General features: G+C 34.8%; 1 protein-coding gene across 3 annotated transcripts in view; it reads right to left on the bottom strand.

The window, feature by feature from the left end:
* The window catches only part of LOC112042920 (protein dead ringer), a 186,467-nt gene extending 167,858 nt beyond the window's left edge, over positions 1 to 18,609 (bottom strand). For 2 of the 3 annotated variants that reach the window (XM_024078123.2, XM_024078124.2), the window contains exon 1: positions 18,351 to 18,608. Coding sequence is in view for 2 of the 3 variants with exons in the window: in XM_024078124.2 (XP_023933892.2) it covers positions 18,351 to 18,398 (48 nt within the window). In the remaining variant the exon portion in view is untranslated. Of the gene's footprint in view, positions 1 to 18,350 lie in introns of all 3 variants that reach the window. The other variant, XM_052887712.1, reaches the window with a different exon arrangement.
* Positions 18,610 to 18,828: the final 219 nt, after the last annotated feature.

Genomic DNA, 18,828 nt, shown 5'->3' with positions numbered 1-18,828 from the left:
TTTTCAGTATAATGAGGATATTATTAATAAACATGTCGCGTCATGAAACACGATAGTGTTAGACACTCGATACAAGCAGTCTTATGAGGAGCTTCCCAGAGCTTACACAGATATCGACGGATTATGCGGTTAATTAGATACCTTCATTGTCTTCCGATGTTAGATATGTGTTTTTGGGGTTTAACTGTTTTAAAATCCTCTTCTAGAGAAGATTTAGACTTTTTATCTAGCTGACGCTTGCGACTTCGTCCACGAAAAAACGGTGTAAGCTTTCATTGTACGTGATTTTTTTAAGATATTAGAAGAAAGTTATAATCACTTACCATCGGGTAAGATTGTAATCAAGAGGTAAAACATGTTTTCAAATTTTCCAAAACTCATGGTTACCTGGAAGATATCGTAGCGTAGATACTTTTTGTATCCTACTTCTTGCTATACTTTTTTCTGTCTTATTATCAGTGTTTTCTTATGTTGTCGTATACAAATAAATAAATAAATTGTAAATAATAAAAATAATTGTGTGTAATGTGTATGTTTGTTATTCCTTCACGTTGTAAGTATTGCACCTAGCTCAACTTTGGAAGAGAGACAGATAATATTCTGAATATATATATAATATTCAGTCAATTAAGGCTACTTTTTAACCGACTTCCAAAAAGGAGGAGGTTCTACGTTCGGCTGTATTATGTTTTTTTTTTTACTTATGGTGAACGGAGCAATCGCTCCAGGCGCCAAATCCTTGAGGACGCTTAAATGGTAAAGAACGTTGGTCACTCCAGAGTGGTCGAGATCTTCACGCTCCATACTTACTTTGCACTCACGATTGGTATAGGAGCAAGCAGGAAAGGCGCCATAATTGGATCTCGCTCCATTCTAAAATTTACTTCGGGCCGTCGCTGCAGGGAAAGTCCACGTCGCCAGAATACCAAATTACACGCAAACGAAGTCGTGGACCTCAACTAGTTTGATAATAAATCACAGTATTTTCCATAATTCGATCTGCCACAAAGCGTACTTTACACTTTGATACTAAGGATAGCGCACTAGCTGGGCTTCCCCCGAGACGTAATACGAGCTGGCCATTGATATTGAATGATCGATATTTCGCTTTGATTTAATTATTGTCTACCTATAAGCCATGCACGTAACTATATCTATCTATATATAAAACCGCGACTGTCTGTTTGAGATATGTTAAAACATTTTTACAAAAAAAAAAGAATATGACTAATATCTACATATCTATTTTAAATCAGTATTTTCATTTTCTGTATATTTTGTATACAAGTAGTTCTCAAGTGACCTTTCGCTTTATATCAGAAAGTTTCGGCGGCTTGGTAGAGGATTTTATAGGTGGCAAATGTCGTTAGGCTTCGTACGTTTTACGCAAAAATAAATTATTAATTCGTTGTTAAAGTATGAAGCTCCATAGATTTCCCCAAGACACAAAGTTGCAACGTAAGACGTCACAGTTTAATTAAAGGCGGTGCACCATATGTTTTATTGTTTTAATTAATGAGATAAGCAAAAGTAAGCATTCCTCAGAAAGCTTCGACGGCATAATTTTGGTCGGGTAATGCCGTTACATTCGTCAGTTTTTTGTGAGAAATAGCACAATCAATCAATAGTTCATTATTAAAGAATGAGCTATGAAGCTCAATATATTTCCCCACGGTTCAGACTCAAAGTTGCAACGTAGCGCGTCACAGGTTAAGTAAGAGCGATGCACCATATATTGTGATCGATAGTATTATTATTTAAATTAATGAATTAAAGCAAAACTGAGCCTACATCAGAAAGCTTGGACGGCGTAATAGTATTTCTGCAAGCTAATTCACTATCTTTGACGTATGCTAGTTGACATATCGCTCGTTCGTTATCAACCCATATTCGGCTCACTGCTGAGCTCGAGTCTCCTCTGAGAATGAGAGGCGTTAAGCCCACCACCACGCTGGCCCAATGCCGATTGGCAAACTTTGAATCAAGAAAATTCTCTGGTGTGCAGGTTTACTCACGATGTTTTCCTTCATCGTTTGAGACACGTGATATTTAATTTCTTAAAATGCACATAACTTAAAAGTTGGAGGTGCATGCCTCAGACCGGATAGTGAAATGCTTACTGGTGGATATCCATCAATAGTTAGATGATAATTTTGTCAATTATTGATTTGATGTTTATTTTAATAGGTTGTGAATAAAGACTAAAATAGTGAATAGGTCGGGTAACGCCGTTAAGATTCGTCGGTTTTTTTCGAGAAATTTTACAATCAATCAGATTCCCCAAGGTTCAGAAGTTGCAACGTAGCGCATTAAATTTTAATAAGGGCAGTGCACCATAATTGTGATCAATACTATTATTCTTTTAATTAATGAATTAAAGCAAAAATAAGCATACCTCAGAAAGCTTCGACGTATTCTGTAGCTTATTCTGGTCGGGTAATGCCGTGAGGATTCGTCGATTTTTGCGAGGAATTGCACAATCAATCAATAATTCATTGTTATAATATGAACTATGAAGCTCAATAGTTTTACCCAAGGTTCAGACAAAGTTGCAACGTAGCGCGTCACAGTTTAATTAAGGGCGGTGCACCATAACTGTTTTATTCTTTTAATTAATGAGAGAAGCAAAAGCATACCTCAGAAAGCTTTGACGGCGTGCTAGTATTTCTGGTCGGGTATTGCCGTGAGGATTCGTCGATTTTTGCGAGAAATAGCACAATCAATCAATAATTCATTGTTATAGTAAGCTCAATAGTTACCCAAAATTCAAACACGAAGTTGCAACGTAGCGCGTCACAGTTTAATTAATGGCGGTGCACCATAATTGTTTTATTCTTTTAAAAAGAGAAGCAAAAGCATACCTCAGAAGGCTTTGACGGCGCACTAGAATTTCTGGTCGGGTAATGCCGTTAGGGTTCGTCGATTTTTGCGAGAAATACCACAATCAATCCATAATTCATTGTTATAGTAAGCTCAATAGTTTTACCCAAGGTTCAGAGACAAAGTTGCAACGTAGCGCGTCACAGTTTATTAAGGGCTGTGTACAATAACTGCTTATTCTTTTAATTAATGAGAGAAGCAAAAGCATACCTCAGAAAGCTTTGACGGCGCGCTAGTATTTCTGGTCGGGTAATTCCTTGAGGATTCGTCGATTTTTGCGAAAAATAGCACAATCAATCAATAATTCATTGTTATGAACTATGAAGCTCAAAAGTTTTACCCAAGATTCAGACTTAAGGCCGGTGCACCATAATTGTTTTATTCTTTTAATTAATGAGAGAAGCAAAAACATACCTTAGAAAGCTTTGACGGCATAGAAGTATTTCTGGTTGGGTAATGCCGTTAGGATTCGTCGATTTTTGCGAGAAATTGCACAATCTATCAATTGTTATAGTATGATCTATGAAGCTCAATAGTTTTACCCAAGGTTCAGACAAAGTTGCAACGTACCGCGTCACAGTTTAATTAAGGCCGGTGCACCGATCATATCGGAACGCGATTATATGTTCGTATGACTTCGCGAAGACCCGCCGATGCGCGCCGTGATACCGGGTATCAGTTTACATAACTCATTGTTTGCTATTATTGATTGCTTCATTATTTTATTCCTATACCTTTTTTGTTATATTACTTACTAACAGGACCTTGCGATTTCACCCGCGTAGTTCCCATTTCGTACAGTACCCTATTGTTTTTTCTCTCTATTGTAAAGTACCAATTTGGTACTTCATAAAATTACGATTTATCCTACTTATGTGACAAATTAGTAATTTATCTTTAACCTAAACATATAATATATTAATATTATACTAAGATAATGTCCAATAACTTAATCTTAGTCATTCACTAACTATTACATCTTTAGGTCACTTTGTTCACGTGATCTTCCATGTAGCATTTAACACTACACTAACACTAGTCACTAAACACTAACTCAAATGGTTTGGTCCGTTTAAGTTCTCGCTGTATTCGTAACGTCGAGTAGCTGGATTGCCTGATTAATGTTTACGTGATGGTGAAGTCTTTGTCCATGAGCAAGAGACACAGTACCGTATGTGTTACTTTCTATAGAAGAAAGATTTTTTCAAATAGGTTTTGAATTTAATGGTTAGATACAAAAATACAAGAAATCTGCCAATCTGCATTCCGGGGTAGAGGGGAGGGAACCCCTTTCAATCTAAAAGGAAACTCGTGCTCAACAGTGAGCCAAAAATGGGTTGCTAATGATGATAATGTCAATAATACAAATCATTTTTCTTTATGTTACCAGCCGATGGACGTAGACCTCCTTTAAGGACTTCCAAACTATACGGTCTTATGAATGTTATTTAAACGGGTACGTACCACGATAAAACGACGAGATTTTTAATGTCGATATTTCGACCCAGTTGCATGGATCGTGGTCACGACGGGACTGAAATTGCGAGATGAGAAGTGAAGTCAGCTGTTAGGGGCAGAATCGATCTACCCTCTTTCTCGTTCTTTTTCTTTTTTCAACAACCTCGCGTTTTTGGCTGTTTAGGCAAACCAAACTCACGATATCGCTTTTGTTATTATGCGTATCGCGGTGCCCTCTTGGTTTGCACAATTCTACGTCATTCATAATGAACAACCACGAAATAAGTTTAAAATCATTACACGGTCTTAAGCAACCTGCCGCAGCAAAAAAGAACGAACTTTACAGACCTTAGAGATAACTTTTCCAGAGACTTCTTTTTTTTATTCTTAACAGGTTGGCCTTTGACTACAATCTGACCTGATGATGCAATCTTAGAAGGAAGCGGACTAACTTGTTAGGAGAAGCATGAAAATTCACACCTCTTCGGTTTCTACGCGACATTGTACCGGAACGCTAAATCGCTTGGCGTACGTCTTTGCCGGTAGGGTGGTAACTAGCCACGGCCGAAGCCCACCAGCCAAAGAAGCAGTAGCAAAGCAGCGCTCTCCACGGTTTGAATTACACATATTTCCAACACTATTCGGTCACATAATAGGAGGAGGTTTGCCAGTTGATTTATCCAAACCATCTTGTCACAAAGTAGCATAAAAATGTGAGCTAGATATACAAAAAACAATTTCTCAGTTTTGGTCATATGAAAAGGTCCCTGAATTATTCCATGAAAAAACTTCTGTTATTAGTATAGTTATTGTGAGAACCTGTTTTTTGCTCGATGTATTCCAACAATCCAGTCCATTTTAATACGCTCCGTTAATATATTAAAATTACATTAAGTATCTCTATTAGTATTTAGGGAATTTTCTCATCTGCTTAATCTAACCGTTGAATGATGGCTCTATGGGCTCACAGCCAAGGACGAATATTTATTTTAGCTAAATCGTATAAGAGTAAAACATAAAGATTTGGGTCGACGAAAAGCCATGGTTGCATCAATGTTTATTTTTTTTAATTTATTCGGTTCAAATAAGTTTAAAAATAGTTAAATATTTACCGAACTATCTATCTACATTTACCTTAACTATCCTAATGCTCATTATTACAGATACTTTTTTGGAAAATTAAAAGAAGGTACTCTGCGTTTTACAATATTTAAGGTTTACAATTTTTGAAAACGCCAAAAAATAACTAAAATCGTTTTTTAGTGTGAATTATTATTAAATTTATTCCACAGATTAATCAATAATATATAGATGTAGCGTACGGAACATGACGGTTGTCGTACCCGTCACGAATATGAAATTCAAAAACGAATACGTTCTCTTGTGAGTACGATACGAACCGTCTCATTAGTAATTTTCTTCAATATTGTTCAAGAAAAATGGCGTCTTAAGTTTTTAAAAAGAGCAACTGTTGAGTTTCTTGCCGGTTTCTTCTCAGCAGAACCTGCCTTCCGAACCGGTGGTAGAATCTTTACAAATAGTCAACTGACGTGTCAAAAGTGCTTGTATACTGAGCCTACTTGAAATAGATTTTGATTTAAATATTTTAAAAAGGAACTGTTCTCAATAACTAAATAAATAAGGTGGAGTATTTTTTTATTAGTTATTATTGATTAATATATTAATATACGTAATTGTTGTTAGTGTTAAATTATGTTATTATTATAATATTATAAATATATATTATTATAAATGCGGATGTCAAGGAGACGCGTGACTTTTGTTTTTTTTTGTGCGTTACACCGGCTTCAGCACGCAGTTTGTAAAGACTCTCTATGGTTAAACTGTGATTTATTTATTATATATTTCAATAACAATTCATTGATCAAACATTAATCTTGTATCTATCTTAATCAGTGAATAGATCATGATTTACGATCTTTTATCGCTAATCAATCATTACGAATTACAATATCCATAGAAAACTCTATATTCTTATAATACTCAGTATAATACTTATTATTTTATTGTTATGCATGCAACGATCAACTACGAAACGATGTAAAGCGGTCATTAGCGCTTACTAATGGCTGTGTGATGGTAAATCTCATGGGAGGGAGAGAAAGCAGTTTTGTTTTATACTCCGCCAAGAATGCTAATAATTCAGCGATACGAGGCACCGATCAGTCTTTATTTTTATTTTGACTGCAATAACGATGGCTATCTGAGTCGTGCATCTATGTGCGCGTAACTTTATTTTATACGGCTGGTCTGGCTGGTGGGAGGTTACGGCCGTGACTAGTTTCCACCCTACCGGCTAAGACGTACCGCTTAGAGATGTAGCGTTCCGGTACTATGTCGTGTAGAAACCGAAGGGGGTGTGGATTTTCATCCTCCTCTTAACAAGATAGCCCGCTTTCGTCTTAGATTGCATCATCACTTTCTATCAGGTCAGATTGTAATCAAGGGCTAACTTGTAAAGAATAAAAAAAAATGCGCAAATTGTTTTCTACAAATCTTGCAGCAACCATGGATTTTTCCTGAATGAAAAGAAGCCTATGTTCTGCTCCAAGGTCTAATTTATCTCTACACCAATTTTCATCCAAATCAGTGAACCGTGAAATGTAACAGACGCAGACAGACATTCTTACTTTCGCGTGGAAATACGGGAATAAAATATAGCCTGAAGTAGCTTTATAATAGTGAACGAATTTTAAAATAGGTCGAGTAGTTTTTGAGATAATTTGAATCAAACAAACAAAAAATCAAAACATACCTGTTCATAACGAATATTAGTTTAGAAAGCAAAGTAGGATTTGTTACAATTTGGATAACACCAAAACGATGGTAGATTACAGCCAGGAATACTTTTACCAATATTTATATGAAAACGGGCGGCACAATTTAAAATACATACCTATAATAAATAGTAACCCAGTTCCTTAATAATTGTAAGTATTCTCATGTATTCCATTCTGAAACAGAATCACTGTACCTATGCCAATTTTAAAACGAACTTAAACATCTAATACGTGGCATAAATTAGCCACAAAAGAAAATGCCTGCGACTTTCTAGAAAGCACCTAACCACATGCGATGGAAGGCTTTCACGGCGGATTTGAATAAAACCATCACGAACAAAGTTGCCGCCTTATTATTTATACACGTGGTACATTCATTACGAGCATGCAAATAGTGCCGGTGTGCGATTAACGCAGGCGGAGACGGGCGCTTGGACTATGAAGCTGGTGTTGTTCTAGGAGGGATTTTAGGTCCAAATCTATTCAATGCTTATATTAGGGTCTTCACAAAAGTATGTTCTATTTTATCTATACGTATTATTATTTATACACGTGGTACATTCATTACGAGCATGCAAATAGTGCCGGTGTGCGATTAACGCAGGCGGAGACGGGCGCTTGGACTATGAAGCTGGTGTTGTTCTAGGAGGGATTTTAGGTCCAAATCTATTCAATGCTTATATTAGGGTCTTCATAAAAGTATGTTCTATTTTATCTATACGTATTATTATTTATACACGTGGTACATTCATTACGAGCATGCAAACATATGCCGGTGTGCAATTAACGCAGGCGTAGTCGGGCGTTTTGACTATGACGCTGGGGTTATTCGAGGAGGGATGGTGGTTCCAAATCTATTCATTGCTTTTATTACGGTCTTCACAAAAGTATGTTGTATTTGATCTATACGTACTATTATTTATAGACGTGGTACATTCATTACGAGCATGCAAATAGTGCCGGTGTGCGATTAACGCAGGCGGAGACGGGCGCTTGGACTATGAAGCTGGTGTTGTTCTAGGAGGGATTTTAGGTCCAAATCTATTGAATGCTTATATTAGAGTCTTCACAAAAGTATGTTCTATTTGATCTATACGTATTATTATTTATACACGTGGTACATTCATTACGAGCATGCAAACATATGCCGGTGTGCAATTTACGCAGGCGGAGTCGGGCGTTTTGACTATGAAGCTGGTGTTGTTCTAGGAGGGATTTTAGGTCCAAATCTATTCATTGTTTCAAATAGAGGTCGTGTGTTTGATCCATAATATGTACCTATTATTATATATACAGTTGGTAGGTATACTAATTATGACAATACAAATAACAGGCGGAGTCACGTGCTTGGACTATTTTGTTCGTGTTATAAATTATATTGTTCTACCATAGGCTACAACATTACGATATAACAGAGTATCGGTCGGTTTTCTCACAATATATTTCTTCACAATTGAATCATATTATACATAAACAGGGTAAAGTCACCTAATATTAGACACGTAGGTATACATATATGTACAATGTATACATGTATGTACAACAATAAAAACTAAATAAACATTTTTATTTCATTGATTGATTTATGTTTTATTATAAAACACGCGTCAAATAAACGTTTTTTCCTCGCATTGAAATCCACTTCTTAATCATTATAAGCGAACAGTCAATAAAATTAAATGAATTAATAACACTCAGTTGAAATAACCGTTATCCGTTAACCAACATCGGTCCTAATTAACACCATTAAAAGGAATGCGATATTAAGCAATAGGAAATACCTTCCTATAAAATAATTTGTTCCTTTTATAATGCGGGTACCCGCAAACTGTCCTGTTCGAAACCGTAAAATCACATCTCTACACTTTATCAATGAAATTTATACTTTATCATAAATAACTAAAGCTTATTCTAGTATTGTTTTTAAAACACAATTAATCGCATTTAATATCGATATTGAATTAAAATGTTTGATAGAGAAAAGTTACCAGCGATAACGTTCGTTGCTTGGAATTGCTGCTAGTATTATTAGATGCTAACCGACGACCTGTGGTTTCACCCGCGTAGTTCCCGTTCCCATGAGAATACGGGGATAAAATATAGCCAATGACACTCACAAATAATATGGCGTTCTATTCGTGAGAGAAATATCAAATTGGGTTTAGTAGATCTAGAGATAACCCGTTACAAACTCACATAATTTACCTCTTTATATTATTAGTACAAGTATATTAGCCAGTGTTCCACATGAGTAATAATTAACCATTAATTAGTTAATCATATCATAGTTATTTTTAAATAAATACTAGGTAAACCTATTGGTGACTAGATGATAATATCAAATGATATCCGCTTATCACTAGCGGAAAACACCGTGAAATGTAATAAAAAGTAAAATAGCAGAAAGGAATTCAGAGAAATAAACGTATACTATTCGTACATCAGCGAATACCAAACAGGGATTCTGTATTGTTTTAAAAGAAGCTAATAAGTTCAATTTCATTTTAAACTGAATTTTATCAAATATGTTAAAATTTCGTAACAGCTCCTTTAGGTAGATATATCACTAATATTAATAACTTGGTGAGACTTAACTGCGAGTGTGTTTCTGGAAAATGTGCTAAGTAATCCAACGGATGGTCATCTCAACTTATATTAAGTGGACAATTATCACAAAGGTACAGGAACTCCAGCAGTAATGGACGTCAATCAGCTGATAAATATGATGACAAATCAGCAATAGCAGAGCATTCTTTCCTTCAACAACCTTCCTACAAGTATAAAAATGTTTAATGATTTATTTTCGCTCTCTAACATAATAGCTCTATGATTCACTTGTACCAAATTTAGTAAAACAAATTAGGTTAGTAGCATTGTGAAAGTTCTTATTAACAAATAGATTGCATCAAAGCGGATTGTATTATCGTTGATCTCGTCAGTACATTAAATATCATCACACAAATCAAATTAGATGCGAATAAACTATCCGCATGAGATCTTCAGATAGAGCGGATTTATTCAAGATGTATTAGTAGCACTTATATCACACCATTGTAAGATATAATAAGTTTCAAAGGTCACCATCGTACACACCGTTTCGTATCATGTTGGCTCAACGTGATCAAATCTATATTTATTATTTACATTTCCAAATACTCTTCAATAAATATTTGTATTATTGTGGCCCTTATTTTTTATGATAATTCTAGATCTATCTCGATATTCCATCTGTTATTGAACAATAGTTGCCCAATGCATACGAGTGCACAATACACTGTATAAATATAGTAACTTTCCCTGAATTGGTATTATACAATTATTGATATAGATCCAAATATCTAAAATTGATGATATAGTTAAGAAATTAAAACAAAAATATGATTGGCATGACATTATTATAGCCATTTAATTTTATCATTTACTGGATCGATAATTTTAGATTTTTAACTCTGATATATAAGACATACTTTGAGATCTACTTTCAGACATTTCTGTTATTATTTCTATATCTTCAGTGACACACACTCGTACTTTTAGCATCTAAATTGATTAAGTATTTAACATACTAGTTGAAGCAGTGGTCTACGAACTGGCATTAGTTACCATCAAGGTCTACAGCGGTGTGACAGAAGGCTGTAATAACCCACGCAACCTATCCTCTATAAATATTATATGGCGATACCATACGATTATGTTTACAACAGATATATTGAATATAAATAAGAGATAAACCATCGTGCTCGATTCCAGTGAATAGATTGGTGACAAAGGTGCTTTTGTCGAGTCAGCCTTTTTATTTGTATGCAAATCAATAGTTCAACAAAGAACATTTTTATATCGAATCGAATTATAGGAATGACGCGGGACAGCATCGAGCCACAAAAACCTTATCATTGTATTGTAACTCTCAACTTTATTGATCGGAATTTGAAAAACTGCATAAAAACTGATTTTTTTATTTTAATTGTTTATTTTAGCCAATAAGGTTGTTGTGTGCTGTATTTGTAGCGGCATCTAGTCAACGGTTCCAACTGAAAACCAGCGCTGCATGCTCTTTTTATTTAAAGAGTATGTAGCATTATGCTGAGTTGGATCCCTTTACTGGGTTGGTTGACTGGGGCCACACATCGCAGGATATTGTTAAAGATCAAATTGTGTTGTTTTAATAAAGCTTTTAAAAATGCATAATTCTTTAATAAAGCTTTTTTTTCTTTCTTATTTTTCAATTCAGCTCGGATTGTGTGTGAGATTTATTCTGTCCTTTATGATTGCTGTAATCTAAGACTCTTATTGATGAATACCCTCATTATTTAATTTAAAGTGCTTATCTACGACCGATTTCATGATTATTTACAGGAAAACTTACACTTCTATAAGATGGACTCGAAACATTAAAATTCTCGCCATCACCATAATCAGCCTCTTTGAAAGGTACCTACTGCAGGGCCAGGTCTCTTGTTATTTGGAAAGAGGATTTGAATCTTGGACCCACCACTTTGCTCCAATACGGCTGGTGACTTATTATAACAATCACTATCAGATGCAGCGTTGCCAGATTTTAGATAATCAATAGCTTTTGAAAATCTTTTTATTTGAGTTGAAAATACGTTTACGTGACAACAATCTGAGAAGTAAGTGTACCACCCGCCCGCGCTTTTTCAGTACTCTACACGGTCGAGCTATTCCCGAAAAGAGGGACGCGTAGGAAATTTAATTTTAAGGTAAAAATCGGGACGTCTGGCAACGCTGATCAGATTGTACCTAATAATAATGACCGGGAATCCAAGGCATAGGGATGTAACACCATACTACCGTGGTCGCATTAAAGGTTTTTTCACTAGTTTTTTTTTTACGCAATGGCCGTCTCAAGATACGGTAGGCAAGCCGTAAGGTGCGTGTGAGTCCGCACGCGACCAGGTACGGAACACCTGCCTGAATGTTTGACAGCGCACGTCACAGCCATTGTAGCTCGCGCGCTTCGACTGTGATATGGCACATTTTTTGCCCCATTACGTACAAAAAATCAACCTCATAAGGGGTGAAGATTATAATTGAATAGATATTTAAACGTATGATAGCACTTAGCGGTAGAGAGATTTTTATCATGGCATAAAACAAACATGGAAATTTTCTGTACGAGTTATAAGATTCACATGGATTTTTTTTTAAACCTATTTAAAAAATAAAAAAGAATATTTAACAGATAATCTGAACAATGTAATAGGTAAGTATATCTCTAATTTTTATAAACTTGAAAATAAAGGATTGTAATACAAAATTTCATCGCACAATAAAATATACCTTAATTATGTTAAAAAAAGATTCCGTCTATTTCTATACTAAAATTCATCAAATATGATTCACGGTTAAAAATGAAGTGAAAGAATAACAGACACTAGAGTTGTTTGTAATAATAAATTAAGTTTTATTTAATGTAGGCCACAGTAGGCTATATATGAAGGTATTATATATTTTTTTAATTATTCATACAGGTACGAACATGAGTACATTTACCTTATCAAGCTTTAAAGTAGTGTATCCACATTCAATGTGTTAGCTTTAGCGTTTTCTATTCTGTGTTCAATGTCTCTCTAAAAATTGTTATTTTAACAATACCTAGTTAAATTTTACTGTTCAGACAATAGTTTTGAGCTTATAAAATTACAAATCATAGCTTACAATTAAAATTAAAATAATTTTAGCTTACAATACAAGAGTTTTCCATCGTTCAGTACAAATACTTAATCCTATAAGAATCGTATAAATGTTGTAACAAATATAAAAATACTGTATTGTACACAATTGTTTACAGAATTGATCATCTGTGGACATCGTTTATTAAATTACGCTACTCGTGAGTTGGGCGTAGACAATATTTAAAATTCGTAGAACCAGAATTCCAAATTTAAATACCGACCGCCATGTGTCGAAAAGTGTTGTCAGCGGCAAAAAAAAGAAAAATAATCCGAGAGAGTCGCCAATTATTTCAATTAATGAAACGTCGCGGCGTCGACAGGAAAAGGAAGCTACACTACTCTTTGGAGCTAACTTTAGTGAGTGACAGCTAGGTTTGATTAATTAATTTGCGGCCCTATCCGAGTGGGGATAATCAATCGTGCGTGCTTTGCCTCCCGTGAGATGTCGCCGGTGTCGCCCGCACCGTAGAGATGATTGACTCAAACAAACGCTAGTGTCTAGACACTGGAGAAACTGCTTGGAATAATAAATTCACGAATTTTTGTATCAAACTGGCTTTAGCTTTAACTTATACTTTAGTGAATGATTACACTATCTTGAAACATTTCTGGTAAATCGTAAATTAAATAATAACTAACGAGAAATTGAATTATAAATCTAGACCGAAATAGCAATCTCACGATGTCTTAAACAGAAAAAGTAATAGGTAATTTAAAAGGTTTTAACTAATGTCACAGAATAAAGATCATCCAGAATGAGTCTTTACAAGCAGCGTGGTGAAGCCAGTGAAACCCATAAAAACCCAAACGTCACGCGTCTCCTTGACCTTCGCATATAGAAACTTTTTTCATAATTTTCATTTCTAAATTTAAACTTAAAAAGAATTACCTACATAAATTAATATAATAATCAATTATTATTACCAATAAAAATATCTTATTTCCTAGTTTTTGTGTTTTTTTTAAATAGGCAGGTACATATGTAAAAACATAAGATGCCATTTTTTTTTTGAAAATTACTGATGCGACGCTTCGTGTCGTACTGACTCGAGAATGTATTAGCTCTTGAATTTTGTATTTGAAGCAACTACTACACTACACTGTCGTGTTCCGTATGCTCTATCTGGCTATTATTTATTGATCTGTGCCTAATGTCTTCTTTAACTCTATTTAAAAAATTAACATATATGTCATGCATTTAAGTATAACATCCAACTCGCGTGTACATTATTATTCCTAAAACACAACAAAGCTAGTGTATGGTTTAAAATAACTTGAATTTAAGTAAGTTGGCAACTCTAAAACTACAGAGTCCAGACCAAAATAGTCATTTAAAGATGTTTTATAGAGAAATAACTAAAGTAATAATTTATTACTTTATAATTTAATCCTACTGGAGCATCCACTTACAGCATCCAACTCTCATTTAGGTGATTCCTAAAACATAATTAAATTAAGCTTGGGTATAAATAACTTAAATTTATAAGTTGGCAGTCTGAGTCCATAGAGTCTAGACTGAAATAGCCATCTAACGATGTCTTGTACAGGTAAAGCAATAATGAAGTCGTCACATTCACTTCCGTTAGATCATTAAAATTTAAAATTTATTTCGAGAATATGACGTTACATTGCTATTTTCACAGCTAAGTGTTTGGTAAGTACTTGAAAGTCTATGCCTAATCACACTTGATTGTCCGTTTTACGATACTTGTATTACAAATTGAATAGAAATGAATTCCTTCTAAATTGATATTTAAATTCTATAACAAGTGGTTAGTGCTGTCTGTTTTATCTTATTGCCAAGCATCTTCAAGTAAAACACATAGTGCTTATTGAAAAAAAAAAACAATATCATTAACTCATTACATATAATATTTTTACATAATGCTAGCCCACTCACAATCCAATAAGTCTGCAGCGCTAAATAAAATAGTTTTAAGTACATACATTCGTTTTAAGTCTTCAATGTGTTGTGCTACCAAATAAAGTATTTTATATTCTATTCTTACAGAATAAAGAATAATACAAAATGAGTCAATCCAAGCAGCGACGCCGATGAAACCCATAAAAAAAAACAAACGTCACTCGTCTCCTTGGCATTCGCATAATATACAAACTTTTTTTAAACTACTAACACTAACAACAATTACGTAAATTGATATCTTATTAGACTAATAATCAGTAACTAGAATTACCTAAAAAAAATACTCAATCTTGTTTTTTTAGTTTTTGTGTACAGTTTTTAAAATATTTAATTTAAACATAAGACGCCATTTTCTTGAAAATTACTGATGCGACTCTTTGTGTCGAGAATGTATTAGTTTTTGAATTTATATTTGGAATGGCTGCATCACTGCCGTGTTCCTTGCGCTCTATCTGCTTATTATTCTTTAATCTGTGTCTATTCTAATAAAACTGCGCAATCGAAGTAGGTAGTGGTCATCCAGTAACGTAGGTACTTATAGTTGTATAACTAAGTAAGCATTTATTGTATTGAAGTCGTCTAGAAATCGTTAATGAGATCAAGAAGCCAGTTAACTTTATAAGTCTGAGTACAAAATGTATTTAATTATATTCTCAATCCCTACTTGTTTGGATTAAGGCAATAATAAGTCTGTACGAGCTACTCGATAGGAAGCCCTTTGTGATTTATATAAATAGATCTTAGGTATTTTAAATTATAGAATATTTGTTATATGTTTATGTATATTTTTTTAGTATACATTTTTATATAATACACATTTTCCAAACCTAAGGTTGTCTGGAACAAATGGCTACGTAGCAATGAGCAAAAGTTACCCGCATAAATGTTATAAAAACTAATATTTTTACGTGCCTAATATTCATACACAAATAAAGAAATGTTTCCGGCAAATAAACAATACCGGGATCCTAAGCCGACACAGATGGGAAACGGCTAGGGTTGTCACTCTAATAGTATAAGAGTCAGGCTAAGATCTGATTCATTATAAATTTTGAAAATGTAGCAGGTTTGGAATGAAATACACTTTAATGCACACCAAAACAGAGCAAGGTGTCCTACAAACCATTTACAAAAATTTAATAAATGCAGAATAGGCGGCCTTATCGCTAATAAGCGATCTCTGCCAAGGGCGATCTAATGAAATGCTGAAAGTTGGCAGTCCATGCTCGTACCAAGTAAGTACGGTGGGCAAGTATGGTCTTTGGACCATAGTGGCTTCGGAAATAGTAAGTTTCAAAAGTCTCAGACCACATATTAATATGATTCTTAGACTCTTAACTGTTCAGGTAGGTATACCCAACAGCATAGGTACTATTTGTATATTTCCTTCGCAACAGTTTAAGCAATGAAGCCACCACCGCGTCAGATAATAATTATAAGGGATTCTGGTTTTCAAAAAATGTATAAAATACTTAGATTTTTATTTTAGTTTAAATATGTTTTGTTAATATCTTGCTAGGTAATATTTTTGCTTTTTTTTTCTTTTATTATCGATGATAAGTTAGCCCTAGACTGCGATCAGTTCTCACCTGAAGTTAAGTGACAGTGCAGTCTAACATGGAAGTGGGCTTACTTGAAAGATGCATAAGTTTATTCTACCCATACCATACCTATTTAAAATAATTAGGTGGCAACCCTAGAAAGGACCCATCGGTAATAAAATCCCGTCTACGAATTTGTTATTAATAAGCGCATCGACGCCATTTTGCTGAAAGCCGCCGACGCTGGCAGCACATGTGCAAACTTGCAGTAAATTTTTTTTTGTCCTCTTTACAAAAATAGGTCGTCATTAATAAATTTGTGATTTTCTATCATTTATCAACTTAAATATTCCGTGACATACCTTAATCATTAATTTAATAAATAATTTTTTTCTTTAACACATGACCAAACCAACATTTTACATACCTACATACCTCAATCTACTAGTAAAGACATATATAGAAACTGAGTGTACATAGAATACCAATAAATAAAAATGTTGATAGGTATTTATTTTAATTCTTGTCTGTAAAAACAAACACATTCTTGTCTTTCAAAAAAAGGTGTTTTTCTTCTTTTTACGCGATATGGAACTCCATTTAGCGCTCATAAATCGACCCATCTGGAGGTACAGGTAGCTAGGTAGATACCTAATTATACATAGAAAACTTCTAAAACTTATTTGCTTAACTTCATAGATAAAGTAACGCTACTCAAAATTAGACAGCTTCTAAAACAATTTAAAGAGTACGTAAAATTAGATTTTTTGGTTTGTTACAATTAAGTAAACTCGAAAATACTCGAATCGATTTTAATCATTCTTTCACCAAACCAAAAAAGTTACATCTTCATTCTAATAGATAATATTTTCTTGATCCCCGAATTCCTGCGGGATCGAGTGAAACCGCGAGCGTTTGCTAGTCACATTTGTATTGGTCATTTTTAGCTAGAGTAGGTAGATACGTCAATACAGGTAAATAGGTAGGCTAGTGAGATTATTTCTAACAACAATAGCTTTTTGATAACGGTCATAGTTTGGGGCAAGTTTTATCATCACAGGTATAATCAGATAAGGAATTCTTCAAATTTATATTGCCTACGCGAAATGCTTTTTGTTTATCTTCCAAAATTATGAATGGGCTGATATGACTAGTTCCAATCTACCTTGGTAGGTTAGGTAGGTAGGTACATCTAGATTGCAGATCTGTCACTTCTGTAGTTGATTAATAAGTAGGCATAAGTAGACACTTATTTACCTTTACCTACCCTATACGTTTTCATAAATATTTTCATGGTTTTTTTATATAGACCCAACAAAACAGACATTTACAGTCCCTTAAAATCTATTTTTTATGTATGACAGCCGTTTGGTAGATAATTAGCTTCATATTGCAATGTTGTTGCGACGGCTTGCATACGTTGCTATGGCAAATTTTCGAACATTGTTTTTCTTAGAGCAAAAGATATGTTACCTTTTTAAACACATGATTTCTATAGTTGCTACTTGCATATCAATACTATTATAAGAAAATGTAGGTAGGCGTTGAAAAAAAAGCGATAAATTCCAACAGCGTGTGACAAAATGGGCCACATTATATGTGCACTCAAAATGTTTTGATAATTCAATTACTTAGACTAATAAATAAAATCATTCTTATGGATATTCTTATATTTTGTCAAGTAAAAAATATTTGCAAGTAGGTACTTAAGTAACAGGCGCATTAAAATGCGGTAGATTAGGCAAAGTTAAAAACTTTAAACGCATAAGTTTTGACAACCCTAATTGGGTCCTTAGCATTACAAAATAAATTATCAAACTTACCTAATTCAAAATGTTACCTGTTAAAATAATTATCTACTTTGACGGTATTTAGTAATTTAAATGGAACTGTTAAATTGGCCACCATAAAATGTAATAAGAATTGAGTGACCAATGTTCCTAAGGTCTGAAATACAACTGCACTGTTGACAGACCATCAGTGGCCAACAACATTGTCGTATGTGACAACAACAACACAAAAACAACACGCTGTTGACGTTCGCACTTACCACGGGGCTGTCGTCTCCAAGGTCCGAATCACGGTCGGCGTCGGCCATGGCATACGCCGGCACCGGTTCGCGGTTCTTCACGCGAATCTTGGCGGTTTTAGGAACACGGGAACAACAACACGCCACACCGGGACGTGTCACACGCTCACACGCGCACGGTACATGCAATGCGGTCGCGCGGTACGCTACGGTACGGTACTCCGGTACTCCGGTACGATGCGAGCGTCGCCGTAGCTCGCACGGAATGGTATGCCGTTCGCCCGGCGCCCCCTCTCTGCGGAGGCCCCGCCCCAAGGCGTCCCGCGTCACGGCGAATCAAACCGCGCGATATCAAACTGATATTTCTGTTATACGCTCCGCCCGCTACCTTTATATTGTTTTTATTCGCGCTATTAAAACAAATGATTCGCGCGGCATCGATTCGCGATTGATAGCGGGAGCCGATAGTTCGCGCTCGCCTTCGTTTGTTTATGATAAC

The sequence above is a fragment of the Bicyclus anynana genome, chromosome 20, assembly GCF_947172395.1.
Source record: "Bicyclus anynana chromosome 20, ilBicAnyn1.1, whole genome shotgun sequence".
Taxonomy (NCBI): Eukaryota; Metazoa; Arthropoda; class Insecta; order Lepidoptera; family Nymphalidae; genus Bicyclus; species Bicyclus anynana.
The sequence above is the reverse complement of the archived record's forward strand: the minus strand, read 5'-3'. Positions and strand labels throughout refer to the sequence as shown.